The sequence below is a fragment of the Typopeltis vanoorti genome, chromosome 8, assembly GCF_054136105.1.
Source record: "Typopeltis vanoorti isolate ZY-2024b chromosome 8, IOZ_Tvanoo_1.0, whole genome shotgun sequence".
Classification (NCBI taxonomy): Eukaryota; Metazoa; Arthropoda; class Arachnida; order Uropygi; family Thelyphonidae; genus Typopeltis; species Typopeltis vanoorti.
The window spans coordinates 115,683,246-115,710,250 of record NC_143556.1 but is presented as its reverse complement, the minus strand read 5'-3'; the positions used below and the strand labels follow the sequence as shown (position 1 = coordinate 115,710,250).

Sequence of the window (27,005 nt, the reverse complement as noted above, 5' to 3'; positions counted from 1 at the left end):
TTGTATTTGTATTATCTGCAGAGTAAAAATCTTTTTTCTATACCAAACTTGTTTTTAAGAGTTTAAGTCACGATTTCGGGTTATATTATCTGCTGTCTCTCTTTAAAAAGCACCAGATTCTAACAGGTAGGATTTCCAAGTATGTGAACAAAATGTTTCAGATAACTCTAGCAATGTCAGATAGGTAGCATTAGACAATTTTCTAAAACAATTAATTACAGGATATCAGTTTTCCTCACTTCTTTTTTTTCTCCACATTCCTGGCATTAATTTCACAGTGGTGATTATTTTACAATAATTAAATTTCATTAAGATATAAAGTTATGGATTTAAATATCAAATTTTAAACTGAATAACTGAGTAAAAAGTTCACTCTGGAAAACACACATCTTTGTTCATTTAAGTTTTACAAATGCATATTTTATTTTGCTGAAATATTATTATTATTTAAAAAGAAAAATTTGAAACTTGTAATTACCTAAAATATTTCACAATGTTTAGTTTACACTCTTAACATTTTACAAAGATTTCAATAAAGAAATGTTCATTATTCACTGTTTCTTGGTTACATTACATCAAAATAGTTGGTCATGCAAATTTAGAGCAGATACCATAGTTACTACTGCTCAGTTCATTTGATATTGCATCAATCTGGAAATGCCACCATGCCTCTTTAAAGTTTCTGTGTATTCTTTTGTCACCAGATATAAACAAGCAATTTTTGTAAAATGTTCGAAATGTCCCAAAATATAGTAACTTTATGGAATTGAATAAAATCTTGAAGATGTAATTTTACCATTGATGAATTTAGATGATTAGCGATCATTTTCCCCATGATGCAAATTGCTGGTAATTCAGTTTCCGAAAATAGTAAGTGATTATCAATATCTTACATTTTTCGTGAAAATCTCTCAGTTTTTCACAACTAATAGAGAAAACTTTACATCCACCAGCTCCTGAATCATTGAGCATTAATTCCCCATCTTGGCATTTCAGAGTATAATGCTTGCCTAGGTCCATTTCGTAGTTAACTCTTCTTTGCAAGTAGCCAAGGATATCAGAACACTTCCTGCGTAACATTTCCCAAGTGGTCCTGGATAAATACATCACAATGTACGTGTCTTCTAAAATAATAATCGGTTTCCATCCTTTTAGAGCTATGTGAAAAGTTTTGTCTCATGCTATTTTCCTGAAGAAAGAAAATTTCAATGACATTTGTGGCTCACCCATTATTTTACTTTACTTTACTGGACACAAAACACCACAACACAATATGATAGCTTCACTGGATGAATGAATTGTCATAACTGCAAAGAAACTTGACTCATTTGTTTTTTCTTATAGTACTGTTTATCTGACCCATACCCTGACTGTTCCTTCCAAAATGAAACTTTCGCACAGATGATTCATGGACATGTTTCTACATGGTATTGGATATGATGATGTGAGATTATCTTACTTTGTAACACATAGGGCAAACCTTATCTGTGTGGGTTGAAGGATATTCTATATCATTTGTCCTTATTATGTTAAGTATTTTATCCTAAAACAGCATTTTTGATGCTAAACCATGTGACTAGTACTCTGACTCATGTGTCCGAAATTGTTGGGATGGGTGAAAAATAGCATTAGGTGATGGAAGTGAAAGGGTAGTCAAGAGGGTGACTGGGGTCTTCCCTGCAATGCTCCACCCCATCCCCTAACCCCCTCTCCTCCAGAAGATGTCTGCTCAGACTAGTGGAGAAGAGTTCACTCATCTCCACTAGCCTGAGCAGACATCTTCTGGAGGAGAGGGGGGGAGAATAGGGGGATGATAGGTTGGATTAGAGGATGGGTTGGGGTAGCATTGCAGGGCACTGTCATCCTCTTGAGATGAGAGGGCCCTGCACTTTACCTGCACTACCCCTTCACTTCCATCACCTAATGCTATTTTTTTCCCTCCAAAGTTATGAGTATCAGTTTGAGGTGACATCACTAAAAAATATCTGCAAATGATGAGCTTGCTCATCTCCACTAGCCTGAGCAGATATCTTCTGGAGGAGAGGGAGGGAGAATAGGGAGTGAGGGGATGGGTTGGGGGATCATTACAGAGAATACCCCTGTTACTCTCTTGACTACCTTTCAGTTCCACCACCTGATGCTATTTTTTTCCTCCAAAGTTATCAGTATTAGTATAGGTGATATCACTAAAAGATATCCGCAAATTATGAGCTTGCTTATCTCCACTAGTCTGAGCAGACATCTTCTGGAGGAGAGGAGAAAGAATAGGGGGATGATAGGTGGGGTTAGGGGGATGTTTTGGGGTAGCACTGCACGGAAGACCCCTGTCACCCTCTTGACTACCCCTTTACTTCCATCACCTAATGCTATTTTTTCCCTCCAAAGTTATCAGTATCAGTTGGAGGTGACATCACTAAAAGATATCTGCAAATGATGAGCTCGCTTATCTCCACTTGTCTGAGCAGACATCTTCTGGAGGAGAGGGGGGGGTAAGGGAGATGTGGGTAGGGATGTGGGGGTGGATTGCAGGGAAGACTTCTGTCACCCTCTTGACTACTCTTTCACTTCCACCACCTAATGCAATTTTTTTTCCTCCAAAGTTATCAGTATTAGTTGGTGGTGACATCACTAAAAGATATCCGCAAATTATGAGCTCGCTTATCTCCACTAGTCTGAGCAGACATCTTCTGGAGGAGAGGAGGTGGGGAGATGGGGAGTGACCTCTGTCACCCCCCCCAGGGAAGACCTCTGTCACCCTCTTGACTACCCTTTCACTTCCACCACCTAATGCTGTTTTTTTTTCCCATCCCAACAATTTCGGACATATCATTAAGAGAACTAGTCACATGGTCTAACATCAAAAACGCTGTTTTAGAATAAAATACTTAACATAATAAGGACAAATAATATAGAATACCCTTCGACCCACACAGATAAGGTTTGCCCTATATGTCACAAAGTAAGATAATCACACATCATCATATCCAATACCGTGTAGAAACATGTCCATGAATCATCTGTGCGAAAGTTTCATTTTGGAAAGAATGGTCAGGGTAAGTGTTAGATAAACAGTACTATAAGGAAAAACAAACGAGTCAAGTGTCTTTGCAGTTATGGCAATTGGTTCATGTAGTGCAGCTATCATATTTTGTTGTGGTGTTTCGTGTCCAGTAAAGTAAAGTAAAATAATGGGTGAGCCACAAAAGTAATTGAAATTTTCTTTCATGAGGAAAATAGCATGAGATAAAACTCTTCACCTAGCTCTAAAAGAATGGAAACCGATTATTATTTTAGAAGACACGTACATTGTGATGTATTTATCCAGGACCACTTGGGAAAGATTTCACAGGAAGTGGTCTGATATCCTCGGCTACTTGCAAAGAAGAGTTGATTACGAAATGGACCTCGGCGAGTGTTATATTCTGAAATGCCATGATGGGGAATTAATCGATATAAAATTAATAACGGAAAACTCAAGTACAAAGATTATTTAATAGTATAATTTTCGCCTGTGTGTCACAGGCATCTTCAGTATATCTTACGCTCAAAATAAACAATAACTGACAATTTCAAATACGCCACCTAAGTAGCTGGTGTAAGATAACTAAAAAGGTCAATATATTTCCTAACAAAAAAAATGCATACAATAAAAAGTCAGGAAAGATTAGCTGATTTATAAAGTACTATCTCCCATAATGGGGACAGACGTAAGCCGTCGGATCTATTTAAATTAGGAGAATGAAGTAAAGTTTCACGTTTCTTTATAAAGGCATTCCATGAGGAACCGAATTTTGTGAAGGATTCTTGTCTTTCTCCAATGAGATTTATAATAATTAAAATGTGGAAGCTTGTCCTTAGGAGAAGTGAGAAAGGTGGAGATTTTTCTAAAAAGGCGCACATTCAAAACTAACCAACAGGTTACGTTTTGAATATGCGAAAATTCTTTTTAATGCCAAACCTCCTCGTCCTAATCTTTCTTATTGTGAGTTTAAAGCATTGAAATCACTGAAGAACAACCATAATTTAATTATTACGAAAGCTCACAGAGGGAAGGCTGTAGTGATTCAAGATAGAAAGGAATATGAGAGGTAAATATCTCTATTACTTCGCAACTATTCAACTTATAGGCCTCTTACATCGGATCCTACGAGAGTCAATTGAAGAGACTTAATTCTCTTATAGATAATGTATCTACATGGAATGAAGATGAAAAGAAATAACTTAAAACCTTCTTCGGTTGTAAACCTAGATTGTACCTTCTTCCGAAAGTTCATAAACCAGGCATTCCGTTGAGAACAGCCGTAGATTCTATAGGTTTCCCCACTTACAAAATCTCCTCTTCAACTAGAACTGATACTTATATAAAAAATACTTCGGATTTCAAAAATAAAATTTCAGATCTTCATTTGGACGTTTCTGATATTCATGATCAGTTTAGATGTTGTTCCTTTATTTACAAATGTGCCTCTTTCTGAAAGCATTGAATTACTGCAACAGGAATTTCCTTCAGACATTGTAAAATTATTTGATTTTGTTACACATTCTGGTTATTTTCCCTTTAAAAATAAGTTGTATCAACAAATTGAAGGAACGGCAATGGGCAATCCTCTTTCTCCTGCTATCTCCAATTTCTTTATGGAACATTTTGAACAACGTATCTTTTACAACACATTCCTCCCAGACCTACTTATTGGTTCAGATATGCGGATGACATTTTTGCTCTTCTGATGACAATGGCTCTTCTGATGAACTTCAAAGGTTTCTCACTAAGTTAAATGCACTTCACCCTAGGATCCAGTTTATCCTAGAATCAAATAAGCAGTTAGCCTTTTTAGATCTTCTAATTCTCGTCAACCAGATGGTAACCCACATTTCTCAGTCTATAGAAAGAAGACTCATATAGGCTATTATATCCATGCTGAATCTCATCACCATCCCAGTCAAAAGGCAGGGACTATTAAAACAGTGGTTCATCGGGCCCACTCCTTTTGTTATTCAGACGATCTTTTACAGAAAGAACTGCAATATATAACTTCTTCCTTTCTATCTAATGGTTATAAGAAATGCTTCATTAAAAGAACTTTGAGTAGTTTTAATATGTCTTCCTCTTCAAATACAGAAGAAATAACATGCATTCCTAACCCTTATGTACAAGGCATTAGTGAAAGTATAGCAAACGTTTTAAAACCACTGAATGTTTTTGTTGCCTTTCGACCATTTAGAAAAATCTCCACCTTTCTCAATTCTCCTAAGGACAAGTTTACACATCTTAATTATCCAGGTGTCTACCAGATTCCGTGCTCTTGTGGATTATCTTATTTCAGACAAATAGGAAGATCTACCTCTATTTGGCGAGAACAGTGGTTTTCAACTTTTTGAAGTCGGGACGCATTTAAAATCCTACAAATAATTCTAGGCGCACTATATACAAATTTCTGAGAAATATGTTATAATAATTAAGTCAAATATTACAGAAAAAAAATAATGCGATACAAAAAAAATAAAATGAAGCATACCTTAAGTTTATTCGTTCTTGTGTTTATGCGAAACATGAGCCTGATGTGTCCTAGCGATTGCTTCAATGTTTTGGGCATATATGTGAAAGGCAAACTCTCATTTTCTTGTCAATACAATGAAGAGTTCCTCTCTTTTTACACTTAATTGTGGTGAGGGTAGAAATTCCTAATTCACATAAATATGATGTTGAAAATTTTAGTAAAATGTTCAAAGCTTTTTTAGATATTGACACATATTCTTCTTTTATAGAAATCCAAAAGGCTTCAAGAGACAATTCCTTATGTTTAATCATCAATCCTCGATCATTGGATATAGCTGCCAGTTCTTCTTCTGTTAATGTTAAACCAAAAACACTTGAAGTTTCCATAAATGGGTTTCTAGTCCAATCGTATTGTTCAGTGTCAAGTGATGGAAAATAAGAACTCAATTTATCTTCTAAACTTGTTAAATGTTCAACTATAATTGGAAGTGTTTCATACCAATGGAAACATTTCCAAATTACCTTCAACAGCTTTTCTTTTCCAAATCTGTAGTTTTCTCTGAAACGCTTTCATTTTGTCAGTGGATGTGAGAATATTTTCTTCTTTCCCTTGCATGCTAGTATTCAAAATATTGAGCTGCTGAAATATATCGGCCAAATACTGTAACCTGGCAATCCAAAATTCGCACCGCAGGAGGTTACAAAAATGTAATTGTTTCATCCCTTCAAAAAACTCAAGAAGTTCTTGTCATAGCTCGTGTACACGGGTAAGTACTTTTCCCCTTGACAGCCACCTCAACTCAGTGTGTAAAAGCAGCCGTCTGTGTTGTGAATCCATATCGATACAAAGCTTTTCGAATAAACGCGATTTGACAAGTCTTGTTTTAATAAAGTTTACCATCTGAACAACTTGATCTAAAACTTCTCTTAATTTTTCTCCCAATGTTTTTGCCATCAAGGCCTCCCTATGAAGAAAGCAGTAAGTTACGATAACATTCTCATTTTGTTTTTTTACAAAACATGTAAGGCCCTTAACACAGCCTACCATGGAAGGGGTTCCATCTGTACAAATGCGTATGCACGACTTCCATGTTAACTGCCATTTATCAAGATAGCTATTCAAATGTTAAAAACGTCCTAACCTTTTGTAGACACACTTAATTCTTTGCAAAAAAGAAACTGATTTGCTATTTGATCTTCATTAATAAAACGGACGAATGCTAAGAGTTGCGCCTTGTTGGTAATGTCTGTTGACTCATCAACTTGCAATGCAAAATTTGAATACTGACGTTTATTACTGCATACATTTTTCTCGATATCAAAAGACATTTCTATAATACGCCTGTGAACTGTATCGTTGGACATAGGAATCTTTCATTGCTGCTTCATTTCCTAGCATTGTCATGACCATTTTTTTGCATGCAAGCAAAATAAGTGACTCACCTAAAGTATGATCTTTCATATTTTTTGCTATCAGTTCTGAGACTTAATAAGAAGCGATTTGAGCTTTATCAGAAACAGTCATTATACTTTTAAAAGAATTTGCCGCTTTTGTTTGCTGTTCAGACAATCTCTTGAAAAAACTTACAGATTTATCTTGTAAATTATAGTTTTAAAATGTTTACTCAATTTACTAGGAAGCAATGATTCATTTGCCATTTTACATCCACATCCTAAACACAGCGGCAAAGAATGATCTTCACTTCTGGTCCAAGTGAAACCAAGGCTTAAATGACGTTCATTATATTTGCGAGTAGGCCGCGATTTTGCTTTCTTACTTGCACTTAACTTTTGCTTACCTCCAGAATCTGATTCTTCAATATCACGCTTCTTTTGGAGAAATCTATCCATTTTATTTGGGTGTATTAATCTGAAAATAAGTAATATGCACATAACATCCACTTCCAACACTTTTAAAATAAATAATATACACAACATGAATAAACCATATTCTTGTTCTCTTTGCAAGAAAAACCGCTAGTAATTAACATAATAATGATGTGTTGACAAAAAGAGCGGTATATCCGTAATGAAAAGGTATAATAGAGTAACTATATTTATTTTTATATCTGGACACATATTTCTCTGGAATACCACAGGGTGCACCCAGAAATCTTCTAGGGCGCACCAGTGCGCCCTGGCGCACCGTTTGAGAACCACTGAGCTAGAAAAACACCAATCTTATATTGAATACTTTAAACCTGAAAAGTCTGGACTTGCAGAACATGCCGTCTTCACTAGACAGAGAGTTCATTGGAGAAAGACAGGAGTCCTTCACAAAAGTCGGTTCCTCATGGAACGCCTTTATAAAGAAACATAGAAAACTAATTCTTTCCCCTAACTTAAACAGATCTTATGGCTTATGTCTATCCCCATTATGGGAGATAGTAATTTATAAATCAAGTCATCATTCCTAACTTTTTATTGTATTTATATTTTTTTCGTTATGAAATTTATTGACCTTTTTAGTTATCTTACACCGGCTACTTAGGTGGCGCTTTTGGAATTGTCAGTTATTGTTTATTTTGAGCTTAAAATGTACTGAAGATGCCTGTGACACACAGGCGAAAATTATACCATTAAATAATCTTTGTACATGAGTTTTCCATTATTAATTTTATATCGATATGTCTAATCATGGTATACCGCTTTTAAAACTTATTGCTAGACTTCAAGGGGAATTAATGCTCGATGATTCAGGAGCTGGTAGATGTAAAGTTTTCTCTATTAGTTGTGAAAAACTGAGAGATTTTCGCCAAAAATGTACATCATTGATAATCATTTACTATTTTTGGAAACTGAATTACCAGCAATTCCTATCAATGGGGAAAATTATCGCTAATCATCTAAATTCATCAATGGTAAAATTATACCTTCAAGATTTTATTCAATTCGATAAAGATTCTTTATTTTGGGACATTTAAGAACATTTTACAAAAACTTTTTGTTTATACCTGGTGACAAAAGAATACACAGAAATCTTAACGAGTCAGGGCGTCATTTCCAGACTGATGCAATATCAAATGTATGGAGCAGTACTAACTATGGTATCTACTCTAAAAACTCTTTTGCATTACCAATTATTTTGATGTAATGTAACCAAGAAACAGTGAGTAACAAACATTTCTTTGGAAAATGTTAAGAGTGTAAACAAAATATTGTATAATATTTTTAGGTAATTAAAAGTTTCAAATTTTTCTTTCTAAATAATAATAATATTTCAGCAAAATAAAATATGAATTTGTAAAACTTAAATGAACAAAGATGTGTGTTGTTGTTGTGCTTTCCACAGTGAAATTTTACTCAGTTATTCAGTTTAGAATTTGATATTTAAAACAATAACTTTATACCTTAATGAAATTCTGTTTAATTATTGTAAAAAATCACCACCGTGAAATTAATGCCAGGAATGTGGAGAAAAAAAAGAAGTGAGGAAAACTGATATCCTGTAATTAATTACTTTAGAAAAATTGTCTAATGCTACCTATTTGACATTGCTTGAGTTATCTGAAAACATTTCGTTCACATACTCGAAAATCCTACCTGTTAGAATCTGGTGTTTTTTTACAGAGAGAGAGCAGATAATTTAACCCAAAAACGTGACTTAAACTCTTAAAAACAAGTTTGGTATAGAAAAAAGATTTGTACTCTGCAGATAATACAAATACAAATTTTGGCTTTTCCCACACAAAGTCAGATAAACTCATATCAACAGCATATCCACCAACATGCAAAACATGTCTGTGAGTCATGTGTGTGAAAGTTTCATTTTTGAAGGAACGGTCATGATAGGGTAGGGTAAACAGTACTATAAGTAAAAACAAACAAGCCAGATGATTTTGGAGTTAAGGTAATCGTTCATCCATAGCAACTATTGTATGGTGTTGTGGTGTTTTGTGTAGTGTAGAGTAAAAATGATGAGTGAGCCACCAAAATTATTTGAAAGTTTCTTTATGAAAAGTTCTAATTGTTCAGAATTTTGCAACAGAAATTTAACATAAAATATAAGATCAGAGCTAATAATCAGTGAAATAATTATAATAATAAATAACTATTTATTTATTTGTTTTGCCAAATGAAGTAATGTAAGAAGAATGAAGAAAAACGAATAGGCAAAATCTGCAGTGGGTGAAAAATGGGAATTTTCTGTTATCATTGGTATAATTGATGTACAATTTCTTTTGAATAAGACTTCAAATTTATTTCCTAAAGAAATTTGTATTTCTGATTGAATTATTGTAAGACATGCATTGAAAAAATCATCTTGTAGTTTATCTGTATTTATATGTAGGTATCGTAGTCTGCAGATAAAATCAATTGAATCAACATGCATATATCAAATAATACTCGTCATTGGAAGAGAAAAATCAAAATAAAAAAAACATTAACGAACTTAATAGCCAGACCTGTTCTTCATTTAAATGATACCAAATAATGAAAACAATATGTGCATGAATTTCAAAACTTTGACAAAGCTGATGAATTTCTTGTTTGGTGTGATCATAAATATTTATTTGAGGGTAAAAATTTTTTTCTTTACAATTTTTCTTTCCTTCTATCTTTCTTTCTAAGCTAATTTTCATTTGAAATAAGAATAGATAATTATCTATTTGTATTGGAAAGAATATATAATATATTAATTGTGCTAAATATATATATATATATATATCCCTGCTTGCTGTGAAATAAATGTCAGGCTGAGAGGAGAACAGTCAATTGGGACTAACTGAAATGAGTTTTACATAGTTGAACCATGTAAAAACCATAGTTCAACATGTTTTGAAATGTCACATGGAGATAAATCACATGAATTACACGCAAGCACCAGTGGCAAATCATATACTATGAACATCAATGCAAATGTTAAATCAGAAGGATAAGAAGGAAAAAAAATACTATGTTTTTCACTTTATTTGATTTCTGTACATTAGATTCAGTAAATACAATTTGTTAATAATATTACAGTCAAATAAAAGGTAACATAGAAATTAACAAAGAATATACTACAGCACTAATATTCATTTGAAATAATAAGAAATAACTATTTATTTGTTGTGCTGGCAAAAGACGTTTCTTAAAAAAACACTAACGGGGAGTTCAAAACCTTGTTTGTCTCATAAATGTTACTTGAAATTACTAATGCTAAATAAAAAATAAAATAAATAAATAAATTTCAGTTACAGAAATAGGTTAAGAGCACAAGGAATCGAAGGTAAAATTAATAGTCATATTGGTTTAAAAAAAATAAAATATAACCATTAATTTACTACACCAACAATTTCCCATGGGAATCAATAGTTCCAACCTAACCACACGATTTCTCACCTAGGTTCAACAATTTGGCGACCGGATAAGAGACATATCTTTAACAGAATATTTAATGAGAAATCTACAGTGTTGGAAAATAAATTCACATACATTTTATTTATTTATTAATTTTGCTCAGTTATTCTGTTAGAATATGTAGTTAAACTGAATTTAAAAATAAAATAGAGAAAATAACCGATAAATTTGGGAAAAAAAAAGCATTTCACATGTCAGAATTCCATACTCTAACAGTACTCTGAATTCTAAACAGGAAATAACACATATCCTCAACAAGATGGCATGTAGACTTTGCCATCAAGCTTGTGAAAACATAGCATGAGCAACTGTGGGAAGGAATTAATGCAGAAGACCAATCGGATAGTAATCTAAATTAAGTAGTCAACTAGATTTTCTGGTTATTTACAGAAATGTCTTTCAAATCCTATGATTTGTGTGTTTTTGTGACCTATAATGAAAAATAAAAATAAATAAAAATGACCCAGTAACCTATAATGAAAAAAGAGTCAACTGTATTTCAGATCTTGTGTTTGTGTGTGTTTTGTGCTGTGAATATATGTTAAAATCAGCAATTTGGAATATTCAGAAAATCTCGATAGTTCCAAAATGTCCCATTCTGGAAAGAAATGTGAGTTAATCTTTTTTTTTTAACGTAAACATAACAAGTGATTTGTAATTACAATAAACGCTGGTCGTATGTTTGGTTAAGCGCAAATCTAATACTGGATAGTTTTTTTTAATCTTGTCGCTGCCACCATATCTAAGAATTCCCATAGTTTTAATTCTTCTAATCGAAGAATTCCCATAGTTTTAACAGGAAAGAATTACCCCAAGTTGTATTGGAAAATTAGTATTGCCATCTATAGACAACCAAACACAAAACATGATGACAATGACGGATATGTGTCACCCTGGGAAAATTCCAAGATATCTTATCTCAAAAACATCGTCCACAATTCTATAATCAAACCAAAACACCACGTAATATCACAGAGACATATGTTCCCCAAACACACCACGTGATGTCCCTGACATAAAGCGAAATTCCCAGCGAAATTCCAAACATTCCCAATTCTATCCTATCACTATCCATCACTCATAATGCCATACGCAAGCCATTTATTTAGTTATATCTCATAACACACACACACATCCACGAGACTGACACCGCTTTCCCCATTCACCCTACCCCTGTTTTGTTCAGTGTCCCACCAATCACAACACGAATCCTTATCCACTAATATATCTTCCTTTTCCATTCAAATCAATAACGTCAGTTAGTTGTAAATAACGTCACTTATTTACAACTAACAAATTACTTCACTTATCCTCATCTGATAACAACAGATCCACGGCACGATTCCTTATCTTATCTTGATCTTGTCAGAACTGTCGCACCAATCACGACACCAATCCTTATCCACTAATATATCTTACTTTTCCATTCATAACAATAACGTCACTTATTTACAAGTAACAATTACGTCACTTATTTACAACTAAAAATTGACGTCACTTATCTTCATCTGATATCAATACTCAACACGACACGATTCCTTATCTTATTTTGATCTTGGTCTGGACAGAAGTGGCTGGACTACTACTGACATTAATCAGAATTAAGAACAAAATAGCCAACAAAATATACCACAAACCCTCACATATCGAAAACTACGTCCATTTCAGTTCATACCATCCATATTCAGTTAAAAAATCAGTCATCCTATCACAATTTATAAATGCTTACAAATACGGAATTAAATAATTTAACATAGATTTTTTTTTAAAATCGCAACTATCCCACACAACTAATAAATTACGCAAACAGACTCCGACCAGCAAAAACCCGTTAAAACAAATTTACAACCAAAACAGACTTCCCAACACGAAAGATTATCAAACTGCCATACATACAAAACATATACAAAGCCTATAAATACATTTTCAATCACTCGGACTATAAGCTAGTATTCACCACGAACCAAAAATTAGCAACTCTCCTAAAACCCATTAATCCTCTCACACACAAAGAAATGCTAGAACACAACAATGTAGTCTACAAATTCCTTGCCAAAAAGACTGTGATATCGGGTTCTACCATCAGTTCTTTATGGGCTAGACTACAAGAACACTTCCGTGACTGTAACATCTCTATTCCAGAACATTTAAACACAAAAAAACGCAAGAGAAATAGCAGTTCACGTCCTTGAACAGAAACGTACTCAGCAAATTGACAAGGCCATAATAATAGACAAACAAGACAACAAAACAATGCTCCACAACATAAAAATTAGGTCATGACTCCAACCAATAAGCGAAAACAAAAGTCTTTCTAAGGCAGATACACCAAGCCGATATGACATAGCCCTACACTTTTCCTGAAATGTTCCGATGACGATACACGATCGAAACGGCTCGCACCCTGTTAACGTTCTCCCCCAGCCCTGTTTCCCACAAATCCCTTCTTTTTTTCCCAAAGAAGCGCTCTTAAATATAATAATAATAATAATATATATATATACAGGTATATATATTATTTTTTAAAAAAACCCGGGTTTTCTAATTTAATCTTCCCACCTTGCCTCAAACAACCCCCCCACGTTTCCTACCCCCTTCATCGGCCTAACAGCAGAAGTAGGGAGAATGAAGACATCCTAACATCCAAACAAGTTATATGCAAAATTTCTTCCTCTATTAGTCTGCATATATTTACCTCTAAAATACACTTACAATGCCCTAAAAAATTCTTGAGTAAAAAGCTAATGTATTTAAAATAAGGGACACTATTAAACGGAAACAGGGTAAAATAGCCATATAAATAATAGTTTTTTAAGAGGAGTAACATTGGAATTTTCCCAGAAATAATACCTATATTATCCATTTATAAAAAATACTCAAGTATGTTGTTTGAAAAAAAATCAGCTAACACTTTTATTCCCATATAAGGGAATGGGCTGTATCTATCACGCAAAAAAGAGGTAGAGGATTATTACAAATAAAGCAAGTTATTGAAGAAGAAAAACGAAATTTTAATGATTACCTGCAGCAAACAACGGAAAATTTTCTAATTAAGGTAAGGAAAGAGGGTTTATTTAAACCCATGGAGACAAAATTGGAATACAAAACCAACCAAGTAAAAGTGAGAACTGAAATATTGAAAAATAAGACATTGCATGGAAGTATTTACTTTCACAGAATAGAGGATAGCGCTGACAGCAACTTGACCTGGTAATGGTTGAGAAATGGAGCACCATAGAAAGAAACAGGATCCGTAATTTTTGCAGCACAAGAACAGGCCATTAAAACCAACGTTACGAAGGTAAAAATACAAAATAATTCAAGAAAACAGTAAATGTAGATTGTGCAAAGAAAAGGAAGAAACAGTAGACCACATTATAAGTGGAAGCAGCAAAATTGTACAAATTGAGTACCGTAAAAGGCATGATAACGTAGCTAAGATAATCCACTGGCATTTATGTAAAAAGTATGAGAATAAAGTATCTAAAGACTATTGGAAGCATAAAGTCCACCAGAAAGTTATTGAGAATGAAAAAGCTAAAATACTCTGGGATTTCAAAATCCAGACTGACAAAAGCTTGGAATGTGATACACCCGATATCACAGTGGTTGAAAAAAGTGAAAACAAGGGTGTTCAGTTTATCGAAATATCAGCACCAGGAGATAGTAGAATTGACGACAAAGAAAATGAAAAAATTACGAAGTATCGCAATTTGCAAATCGAAGTTGAACGAATCTGGCAAAAGAAAACGAAAGTTGTTCCCATAATAATAGGTGCTTTAGGTGCCCTCCCTAAAACATTGAAAAAACATCTAGAAACACTCGAGTTAGATGGATTAAAAATTGGGCAGCTGCAAAAGGCCGCTTTGTTCGACACAGTTTTCATTTTCAGAAAGTATTTCCACAACTCATAGGCCCTTGGGTAGGGTTCGAAATAGTGGAATATAACCGTATTTATTTAGTTATTTATAAAACTCTGCAATGTGTTGTGTATAATCTGAATGTGATAGGGAATATAGTTGTCATTTTCGAGGTAGTCGTACTTGAATTGCTAAATGGCAGCTAAAGGTTTCTTTTCAGTTCCTATCAAATATGAATTCTGAAATTTGATACTCAATGACAAATAATTCATACTGGTGTTTCTAGTGGAAGTATACGAATTGTGTTAGAAAATTGGTGCTTAGTTTGCTGCTCATAATTATGGATTATTACTGACAATCATGGCTATACTATTGTTCTAGTCTGATTTAATTCTGCTTCGTGAAAATAACTTCCATTTCGAATAATACTAGTGTATAACAGTGTGTTTTGAAATATGTAAACGAATAGTATACCTTGACTGTAGAACAACCCCTCTATTCAACAGAAATGAGAATGCAGACGGCAGGGTTTGGAATTAATGCAAGGAGATATTTAATTGCACACATGATAGAAGTGTAGGGGGAACATTTCCATGGAGACTGCATTTTTAATCCCTAGGATATGCAACAGTAAAAGATATTCATGAATTTTTAGAGAAAAAAAACAGAAAGTATTTGTGCATAGAACTGTAGTTTTCACCTATTTTGAGAACGAAAAAATGAACTATGTTATGTGCTAGTTCATTTTTCCATATTTTTCCATAGTCCAGATGCGCAATATAAAGATTTCCTAAAGCAACGATTGATGTATAGATTTTGGAAAACGAAAACCACTTGTTTATTCATTGTTTGCATTTTACATTGATATAATTTTGTCTATATTTGTTTATATTTGGTAACTTGATGAAAAGGTAACATGATAAGGAACAAAAGAACAGTGAACTGGGATGCACTCTTAGTCCTCGAGCATTAGAAAGTGCTATTATATACCAGGGTATAATAAATACGTGCAATTTATAGGTTTAATAAATAAAATATTAGGATATTTTATTTATTAAAATAAAATTTATTACTATATTAAAATAAATTATATTTTAATATTATTATATTAAAATATTAAAATAAAATTTAATATTTTATTTATTTATTAGGATATCCTTATTTTCGAGTTAGATATATTAAAAATTGGGCAGCTCTGCAAAAGACCGCTTTGTTCGGCACTGCTTTCATTTTCAGAAATTATTTCTACAACTTATAGGCCCCTGGGTACGCTAAATATAAAAAAGATATACGGTTAAATATAAAAAAGACTGAAGAAGCAAATCAAGCTTTGATGAATATATATATATATATATAAGCTTTGATGAACAAATATATATATATATATATCCATCATTCCAGAAGCACACTTCATCACTGCTAGCAATATGATGAAATGCGTGTTTAGTTTTTGTAGATCTCCATTTGGCCTGACCGATTGATTTCCTCTTTAACTGTACTTTGTTGTCTTACCACACCTACCAATTTTCTAGACAATATTTTATTCCTCGTGCATCTGTTTCAATAAGAACTTTTTTTCTGGTGTGTCTACTTATTGTGTCCATTGATTTCTTTTGATTTGTTTATTTTATTTCTTGCGGTTAACTTTGTTATTGTGTTATTTATAATTCAGATGTGTTATAAGCAACCAAATATTTAGAACAACTAAATATTTGGTTGCTTATATTAAGAAACCAAATATTAAGCAACCAAATATAATATAGAACAGTTACTGTGTGTTTTCATAAACGCACAGTAACTGTTCTATTTTTTCCCTTGTTTAACCCCATATTAACCTCAGCACCATTATACCTCTATCTTTAGCATCCATATTTCTCTTGCTATCATTAACAGTATCCTCCCTCCACTTTTTTCCTTCGTTTTCTTCCTGAAGATCCCATCCTTCGAGATTTATGGTTCTTTGTGTACGTTACATCAGATTGTACTGCAAAATAATCTTAAAATATCCTGTATTCATTTTCAAAGTTATTGTCCGAGTTATGAAGCTCTATAAGATCTTATTCAAGTATTATTACAAAGTTTTCTACCACATCTCACTTTTGCCCAGCTTTAATTCAAATACCACCTATACCAAGATAACGAAGAATACGCCATTACAGAATACGTTTTTTGTAAGGAGCAATTCACATTGATAAGATCTTTGTTCCGAATGTTCGGAGGGTATTGAGAAGAGGAAGGAGAAATTAAAAAAAAAAAAATTAATAGGCTCTAATGCTTTTGGCAAAACATATCAGTCAATTTGGAAATCCATACTTAAGGATGATGTCATTCTTTTTTTTTTCTCTGCCTCGTTAATCCACAAAATCAGTCCCGTACCAAGGCAGTTTAAACTGCGACATCTCTCTTCAAATAAGGCTGTTCTACTCCGTCACACCACTCCTTTCATCTCTGGCTATTACGTTTCCCTGTTCCCTCCCTTCTCATTGTACTCAGCTCATTCTAATCCCAAAATTCGTCCCCTAAAATTCGAATACATGTTCCCTAAAATCACGATACGCAGAAAATCCACGAAAACAGATATTTCATAAAACAAGTGACCGAAAAATAATTCTGTCATAACTCATAGTTCAAAAAGCAAATCATCGAGAAAACAATTCACAAAAAATGGGATTTTAATATAATAGAGACCAAAAATCTTTTCAGCACTAGCTAAATTACTAAAAGTGTTATCAACTGCTACTACTCCCATTATTCAATTGGGAATATGTGGTTAAAATATTCTTGTAAATCATACTTTGCTAGTCGCAATAGCACCTACCTGCTTTTCATATAATTAATAATGCACTTTTAATCCATGCGTCTGTCTTGTGCATCTATAGCAAAACTAACCAGAAGAGAGTTAAAATTAAGTGATATTCGAAATGTACCTTCTTTTGTTGCGGTAAATTGAATACTGTAACTTCTAATGTTTTCTACTAAAAGTGTAAGCATAAATTATTTTTACAACTAATTACAATGAACTAATTACTCAAGTAGAATCTATTCGATATGAAAGCAGCTTTTATCTTGCCTGTTCTTAAGAACAGATTTAAGTCAGCCATCAAACATTGCTCTCAACCTCAGTGATTTCAAAAGTGATCAATAACAGCTTCACAACCTAGAACACTATCGTTGAATTAGTGATCATCAATACCATCCCGCCATTCTCATTCTACAGCAAATCTCACAAATCTTATCCAACTTTGGACACAGGTCATAGAAAGATCTGAAGAAGCTCATATAATAGCTCTTGATATGTCTAAGGCATTCGATAAAATTTGCCATCTTATGATTTCCTCCTACCCTTTGCGAGAAGATTACCAGCTTCCACTATAGTCATTCATTGCACGTAATGGTAGATAGTCCCTTTTTAACTGATTTTGTATCAGTGCCAGAGTACCTCAAAGCTGTAATTTCCTGTACATTCTTCTATTCATTAATGATCTCCTCTCACCAACATCCAATCCTATTCATAGTCTTGCTGATGACAGAACACTCCATTCTTTTTCGTCATTCGCAAAAGCGTGTAGATCTCAGATGACATAATAAAGATCTTGAAGATTTTGTTAATGTAACAAAACACAATCCTGTCTCATTTTCTGGAAGAAAGACCACGCTTTACGATCCCTATCCCTCACTTTCGATAATATTTTGCCTACCCACCATGAGTTTTCTTTGTTGGGCTGACTTTTATATCTAGCCTATTTCATATCTGGCATACATAACAAATGCCACAAGAGCAATGAATCCCATAGATGCCTGATTTTTTCATGGGGTGATGTGGTGGTTTTGGTGGACGTAGAAATCTAGATTTTTTTTTTGTAAAGAGTACAACATAAAACTGGCTTTTTTACCTTTACAAAAAATATCTAGATTTCTACCCCATCAGTGGCGTAGCTAGAGCTTTTGTTGCCCGCTTCGGGCAACAAGAGCTCTGATGAGACACATCTGTGGAAATCTATTATTATTAGAGTCCTTTTAATTATGAACTCTATAAAGATATATTTAATAAATTGGTTGTATTTTTGTGTTTTTAATTAAATAAAATAGTTTCATTTTGTCATAGATGGTTTTCGCTTCTGAACTATTGTTCTTATCAATATTACTAAATTCCGATCTCCTTCTCTGGAAATTTTTTCTTTGTAAATGTTTGACTTGTATTGACCAATCACTGACTTAGCAGTTTAATCCAGAGATTAAATATATGGTCAGTTTAATCCATAGCGTTCTTAAGAATATTTCACCCTGTAATTTCCCAGAATCCTGTTAGGAAAGAACAGATCGCTGAGTATTGAATTTTCGATCATTTTGAAACACGTTTCTGAGACAACAGAGGTTTTTTTGTGTATGCTGCTGCTATTTGTATTAATTAGTGGGTAAGAGCAGTTTCTATATCATATAAACAGAACATTTAATTTTCAAATTTTATTATTATTTATAAATTAAATTTATTTTTCAGTTCATTTTTTGTGCATCAGGATTCTAGTTATTTTAGGTTAAAATGTCGAGTAAAAAAGTGGATGTTAGCGATATTATATTATATGCTTTTTATGTGAATCCCAGGCCTCCAGTAAGTAAGGTGGTCCTCACTAGGCGACAAAATTTACCTTTCACCTAAAGTTGGGTGGTTGGAAAGCAGATACGTTAACCATTCTGTCAACCAGGGAGGCGTACTGTGCATGTTACTGCAAACTGAAACGTTTTATATTTATATTTAGATCCATGTTGTAATTCCATAAATATAATGATTTTTGCTACAATTTTTATTACCGTAAATTCAAAAATTTTTATTTTTAGTGAGAATATCTGAACTTTACAGTTGATGAAGTTTCTATTTTTACCTTGATTAGCAAGCTTAATTTGACTGCATTTATTTTTTTTTTAAATAACTTTTATCCTTATACTAAATTATTACCATACCTTTTAATATTTTTTCGGTATTCAGAATTTTTGTAGCAACTCTGATCGTTTTCAGTGTTGAACGAATAAAAAATTATTTAAGAAGCAACTTGCACCAAAATAAAACAAGTGACCTGTCGTTATTATGCATTGAATCAGATATAATGGACTCGATTAATTATGATGACATGTGAGTGATTATGATGACTGGTGAGTGATTTTTTAAAATAGTTAGCAATAAAAATGTATAGACAGAAAAATTTTTAAAATCTGTAACATTTATTTTTAAGATGTATATAGGCGCACTAATCGAATTTCGGTATCGAAAAAAATATGACGCACTGCATAGAGACAATGTATAGGGGCGTCAGATACTTTCGCACCGGTCCTGGTCAAAGTGATTATAGACTAATTTTTTCATTAGTGTTTTATAACAGCAGCAACATTACTGGTAATGTGGATTGGTAATGAAACTGGTAAACAGTATATGTCACCAGATCCGCTACCAAAAATAGATTTACGTTTACAGAATAATATTCTAACATCTTTCTTCGATCAGTTGCAAAGCTAGTTATCTGGTATTGGCAATTAGGGATTAAAAACCCGAGTTTCTGGGAGAAAGTTCAGGAAATGATTTATTTATTTATAGTCTAAAATAGAACAAAACAGTTTAATTCTGGATAACTACTCATTCTTATCGTATTCATCTTGCGTAATAGATAATAACATTCAAGCTATTTCGAAAAAAAATATTTTGATTAAAGAGCTTGTGTAGCCCCGCGGAAATGATCATCGATTTAAAAAAAAAATTTTTTTTTTTTTAATGTTGGGCCCATATACAGAAGGTTGGCTGGGCAACCTATAGCACGTTAGTACCGTATATGGGTGATGGGTTGTGAAAGGAGAAACTTGTTTACATTTGATTTAAACGCCTGCACATTGTATTCCTTGGAAAATATGTCAGGGGGAAGACTGTTCCACAGTACCGCAGTAGCAGGTATGAATGAGGAGGTTCTGTGGGTTTCGAGGTGCACTGTAAAAGGATGTTGGGCGGCAGCTGTACGTGTTCCAATGGGTTTAATACAGGGTGGGGGAATTATTGATGCTGTTTCAGATGAACATTTCCTGTGAAAGTATTTATAGAATATACAGATTGCAGAGACCAAGCATCTATGTGCAAGTGAGGGGAGCGAGTTGGTGAGGGATGGGTCATTTATTAGTCTAATCATTCTACTCTTTATTGAGTCAAGCATTTTGAGGGTGCTTTTTGGAGTCCCGCTCCAAAAAGCACCCTCAAAATGCTTGACTTGAGATGTGACTTGATGTGAGAGCAGTATTTAAGAGCTGGACGGATTTGTGACTTGTTTTTTGGAAGTTTTTTGGAAGCTGATGATGCAGTGGTTGTGATGTGTTTATGCCAGGAGAGGCTTGATGTCAAGGTATTCCGAGAAGAGAAATTTCATCTTGTCTGTGAATTTGAGAGTCATCGAAAACAATGCTGGGGGAAATGGTTCTTTTTTGTGAGAAATAAGACAGAACTGGGTTTTACTAGCGTTGAAGTTGACAGGGTTGTCTGAGCCCCATTGGCGGATGGCTTGGAGGTCGGAATTAAGGGCAGCGGTGGTTGATGTTCTCTGAGTTGAAGTGAGTTGTGTAGAGTAGAGTTTGTCAAATGAAAGGGAGGAATGTAATGTGCTGTCATCTGCAAAACTGTGTATTGGATTAGAGGTCAACTGAAGTAGGTCATTGATATATAGAAGGAAGAGGGTCGGTGAGAAAACTGAACTTTGAGGGACCCTGGCATTAGTTGGATGGTGAGAGGATAATGAGGCACCTACCATCACAGATAGTGTGCGTCCAGACAGGAAGCTGGCAATACATCTGCAGAAGTTCTGAGGCAGTGCAAATGATGGGAGTTTGCTTAGTAAGCCTTTGTGCCAGACTCGGTGAAAGGCTTTGGAGATATCGAGTGCAACTACTTGAGATTCACCAAATTTTTCCATAGCGTTTGTCCAGTGATGGGTGATGTATGAGAGTAGATTCCTGTTGAACGGCTTTGACGGAATCCATACTGGTGGTCGCTGTTGAGAGTTGATGATTTTCTCCATTACTTTTGATAGGACTGAGGTGATTGAGATGGGGCGGTAGTTAGATGGCAGTGATTTGTCACCCTTTTTAGGAATGGGTTGAATATAGGCCAGTTTCCAGGTTTTGGGGTATATATACCAGCGGAGTATGTATAGAGATGGCATAGGATAGGAGTCAGTTCAGATGCACAGACCTTCAGGATAATTGGAGGAATTCCGTCTGGGCCAGGAGACTTTTTAGTGTCTAATTTAGACAGCAGGTTTGTGATGTCTTTTTGGCAAAAGGATTACTGGAACTTTTCTCTAACTGGAACTTTTCAGTTATTTTTTGACCAGTTCTCGACTTAATCTATCATTTTTTTTCTTCTTCTAGGAAACTGGAGTTTTCGATTCCACAAATCAAGAAAATCGACCATAGAACTCACTATTTTCGATTTAACATACTGCATTAGGGTTAGTAGCAGTTTTCTCTCGTATCTTCTTCACAGGATGGAGTTTAAAATAATTAGTAGTGTTGGGCTAGCTATTGCTGATTTTGCTAAGGGTGGAAATTGACTTCCTCTCGCTCTCCAAAATCTAGATAGGACTAAAAAGGCTTCGCCTACTCTTCTTGGGAAATAAGAAGCGTTAGCAGATTTGTGTGTGTGTGTGTGTGTGTGTGTGTGTGTGTGTGTGTGTGTGTGTGTGTGTGTGTGTGTGTGTGTGTGTGTGTGTGTGCGCGCGCGCGTGCGCTAATTATAGAAAGGAATTCGTTTAAAAAAACTGTTTGAGATCAGCTAACATCTTCACTTAAAAAGTCCATATAAAGATTCCTCTCATAATGACAAGAATCGAACTCAGGTTGTTTCCATTCGAAGGGCATATTGTTGTTCTAATCTGGTCCTTTACAGAGTAGTATTTCTTACTACTCTGAAAAAAAGGCAAAAACTGTGTTTTTTGTCTCAAATTTTCTCCTATTTAATAAAAACCAACGGATTTGTTTTATTAAATATAGCTTAATATAGCTGAAAAAAGGAATGACATGATCATTGATATATATTTTCATAATTAATCAATATTCATTACTTAGTTATCAAAAATAGCTTTGTATAAAAATATACTTTTTTTACAATACTCTGATTTTCTGTAGGGATGTAGATTATTCAAAATTCATACGGAATTAAATTATCGAACTAAATTAAGGTAAACGCGTTTAAGAGGATTTTATATTAGCATCGTTAAGCATTCCTAAGTATATACTCATAGATGGTACTAAATGATCTCCAAAATAAAGATATAACAGCGCTAAAACGATGAAGTATGATATGCTGAGGACACACTCCTCCTGACCTCTAAAAACTATATAATTACAACTAAATAAAAGAATACAAATAATATGGAATTATTTAAAATGAATTTGAATTATAATTAATCTTTTTTTCATAAAATAGATACATTGGCCAGAGTTTTGTAGTTTGTACGATATCTATTTTTTTCTCACTTTTGACAACCCTAGTCTTATACAACTGCTGATTGTATAAAAAAGCAATCAACTGAAATATTTTGTACAATTTTATTTTTCATCCAAAAGGTATGAAATGGATGAAAAACCTTGGGTGAAAAATCGCACTTTATCCTTTATCTCTTAGTAAGAAAAATTTGATATTCCTGATTTTTCAATTTCCACCGTAAAACGTGCATGAGACCAATAGATTTAGTGACAAAAGGAATTTAAAAAATGCCCAATTTACAATTTATTTTTGGATTATGTGTTTGTGCAAATAGTCTCACAGATAAATTTATTGTCTGTTGATTACCTTTGCACCAATATTTCAAGAAAATTTCCAGCTCTGATGACAGCATCCTGTGCTTCTTTATGCCTCATGCTATCAGTCTCTTGGCCCATGATCTGAAGGACAGCATCTCCCTCTATCAGCCCTGCCTGCGCGGCTATGCTGTTTTGGTTTACCTACAAAGAAAGAACAAAAGACTTGTTAAAAATAGAATATTTGCGAAGTCTGAATGGAGTGTCAAGTAACTAAATAAGTCCGAGCATTGAGGCCAAATACGGCTCACATAAGGAGAGTGCTGCTGATGGCATGCAACATGGGAAGGTACTCCCTGAGTGTTTCAGTGTGATGAGAGCCCACACAATTTTATATGCCCGTTTCAAGACATACGTTTATCTTATAATAAATATGGGCATAATAAGTCGTAGTGGTGGTTCAGGAAAAGTGAACTGTAATAAAGTCTGTTATAAGTTTCTAATGAAGAAGCTCTTAAAAGATTCAAACTCTCTTAATAGTTGCTGGAATGACATTTTTTCTATAGAATGTGAGAAAATTTATGGCACAATACTATCATTAATTAATGTATTGAGGAGTAGTGAGAACAATCTGAGTACTAGGGAATAAAGAGTTTATTGGGACAAAATCTTAACTATCACTGAGCAGTTATACTCAGTCTATAAAAAGTTTTAATGCAATTTTAATCACAATTGTATATTTTTCACACGTTTCATGACTTTTAGGTACTTTAAATAATAGAAAGCTTCGAATGAAAGGGGAAAACGTTTGTTCTGTATGTACAAAGAAACATTTTGTACAAAGAATGCACAAAGTTTTCACTAACCTCGTGTGCACGGGAATGTAATAAAAATGTGAGCTGTCGCTCAGCATTCATCATCAAAATTTAAGGCAGCAACTATCAGAAATAGGTAATAGAAGGTTCAAATACAAGTGAATGCAAAACATTATTTATTTTAAAAATAGGAGAATTTTCAAAAGCTCTATTTAGAGAATCTCAAACTTTGATCAGGAGTCCAACTGCATAACTCTTAATTTTCATACCCTCAGTGATAGAAATGTTTATTATTGTTAAATTATTTATAATATATGTTAATTAATAAATAACAATTAATATGTAAAAATTTAAGTATCATTTTTATGATTAAGACTTTTTAATAATCTTCTTAATACATTGGCCTCACATAGGTAATCACAATTTACACACTTATAATGTTACAATAATAATGATTACAAGTGTGTAATCATTATTACACACTTGTGTGATATCAAACCTCGACTATTAGTTCAGTAATACTATTACCTATTGCTTTGGTGCCCAAAGACACACTAGAAACCTGTTAATAAATGAAGGTTGCTGAAATGTATTTGATAAATGAAAATATTCAATCATTCTTCGATGATTGGCAATGATGACGCATATATCTTCTGCAATTTATCACCATTAAATTCCTCACGACTGTAAGCTTAAAATTCACTTAAAAACTTGGGATGCTAAACGGAAACAAATGAAAAGACTGAATATAAGAACGTCACACTTGTGAGTAAAAACATGTTTTAACATTAGCAGTTCACAAAGCTTTGACTACAGCAGCTCTCGAACTATTTTCCTAGAATGTAAGGTTTATCTTTTCAGAAACTATCAAGTCTGTCACTGTCTTTGCCATGTTTTATGATCTCTAAGAGTCGAATATTTTGTGAATGAATAGATCGGAAAATTATTCGCATCAAAAATATTCGTATTAAGCTGTCATTCCTATTTAGTGATCGCATACTTTCTTACGTGAAAACAATCTTTATTAAAAGATTTCTTTCCGTCGTAGTTAAAAGTCATAGCGAGTGGCTCAGGAACACATTATACGATCTACAGATCATGTGTGGAAAGACTAGATTTGCACTGTTGAAATGAACTGGTTTGATATCTTTGAGCTGTACAATCATTTTGTTTCTTCAGTACTTTCGTAAATTATTGATGAATAAGTGAGTGAGCTAAGATACTGTTGAAACCTTAACATTCTTTCTTTCAAGTTTTCATTTTTAATGCTGTTAAAATATAAAGTTCTTACATATATTCAATCATGTGCATCGCTGAAGTATTCACCATCAATTTTTTTTTTCATGAAAATCCTTAAACGAACAGGTTATCACTTTCTCTCGAAACAGAACTAGGTTCAAATGCAACGCATTATGTTAGACTTTAGAATTCTTTACCACAGAACTGAGTTATTGGATCTTAATCAGAGGTAGGATTTTTTTTCTGGAATGGGACTGGTAAAAGAAATTTGGTAAAACTAGAAGTATTAGTTATAATATTTAGTATAATGTTAAATATCAACCCGATTAATTACTTGAGGAAGAGTCCGCGTGGTTAGCCTAGTGGCTTTGCGCTTCGCAACCATATGCCTGGGGAAGGAGTGTCCTAGGTTCGATTCCCTTCAACGACGTGAGGAGCTCAAGGATCTTCCCCAGCCATAGCCAAATTGGCCGATCTTGGGCGTGGACAGCAGGGTTTTTTCCACCAGTTTATCTGGTGTTTTTCATCCCACAAGCAGGCAAACCGATCCGAGAACACACACCGATTACAGTTAGGAATACTGACCCAGCCATAGGTCTGATTCGTCAGCGTATGCCGGTTCCGGAGCCCGGATAAAATTTAGGGGTCTAGATGGTACCGTAAAAAGGGAGAACGCTGTATCATCACGCGGAATTTATTTATTTACTTGAGGAAGGAAAGTAATTAGCTTAGCTACTATTTAATACTTCTGATTCTTTTAGCAAAATTCATAAAATGCAAAAGAGAGCCACTGCTAAGTTACAAATTCTGTAAAGAAACTCAATTCATTAGCGTAGAAAAAACAGTTGAAGGCTTATTTTAAAAACAAAATATTTTTCTGATATATTTTCATATAAACATCAATTTCAGGATTAGAGCGAGATTAGCTGATATGTAAAAGTGAACTATATATCTTTACTAAGTAGTAAGAATTAATTCTTAGATAAATCCACGAATTTATCCATCCAATATTTGCAATAAAATCAAACTAAAATGACAATTACGAGAATGTATATTAGTAACACATGACACTGTGCCTATTATAAATAGGCACAATACAGTACAATTCAGTATGCTTAACTGCAGAATATTGGGAAATTATAACATGGTAGCATGACTATGCGGTTTTATAAAAAAAAAAAAAAAAAAACCAGGCGATCTGTTTTACGACATGAAAACTTGCGAGACCGGTTTTCATAAGAATAGCTAACTCACCTTCAATGGGAAAACCTTTAAAATCTCTAGAAGGATTTTAAAAGGTTTACCCCGTCTAGGGATTTGAGTTCAAATCCCGAGACAAGATTAACCCAAATCTTTCCAAGGGAAAATTTCTACCCCGAGACTTCACTATGCAGATTGTTTTCAATTGGCAAACAATGCATATGTTAATAAATACTGTTGTCAAAGAAAAATGTGAAGACCATTCTAAAATTTTAAAGATCA

At 33.8% G+C, this 27,005-nt stretch overlaps 1 protein-coding gene across 1 annotated transcript in view; it reads right to left on the bottom strand.

Moving 5' to 3' along the window:
• Window positions 1-27,005, bottom strand: part of LOC150104300 (uncharacterized) — a 346,794-nt gene that overhangs the window by 296,911 nt on the left and 22,878 nt on the right. The window contains exon 2 of the mRNA XM_090396282.1: window positions 23,522-23,673. Within this exon, the coding sequence (XP_090252408.1) occupies window positions 23,522-23,673 (152 nt within the window). The remainder of the gene's footprint in view (window positions 1-23,521; window positions 23,674-27,005) is intronic.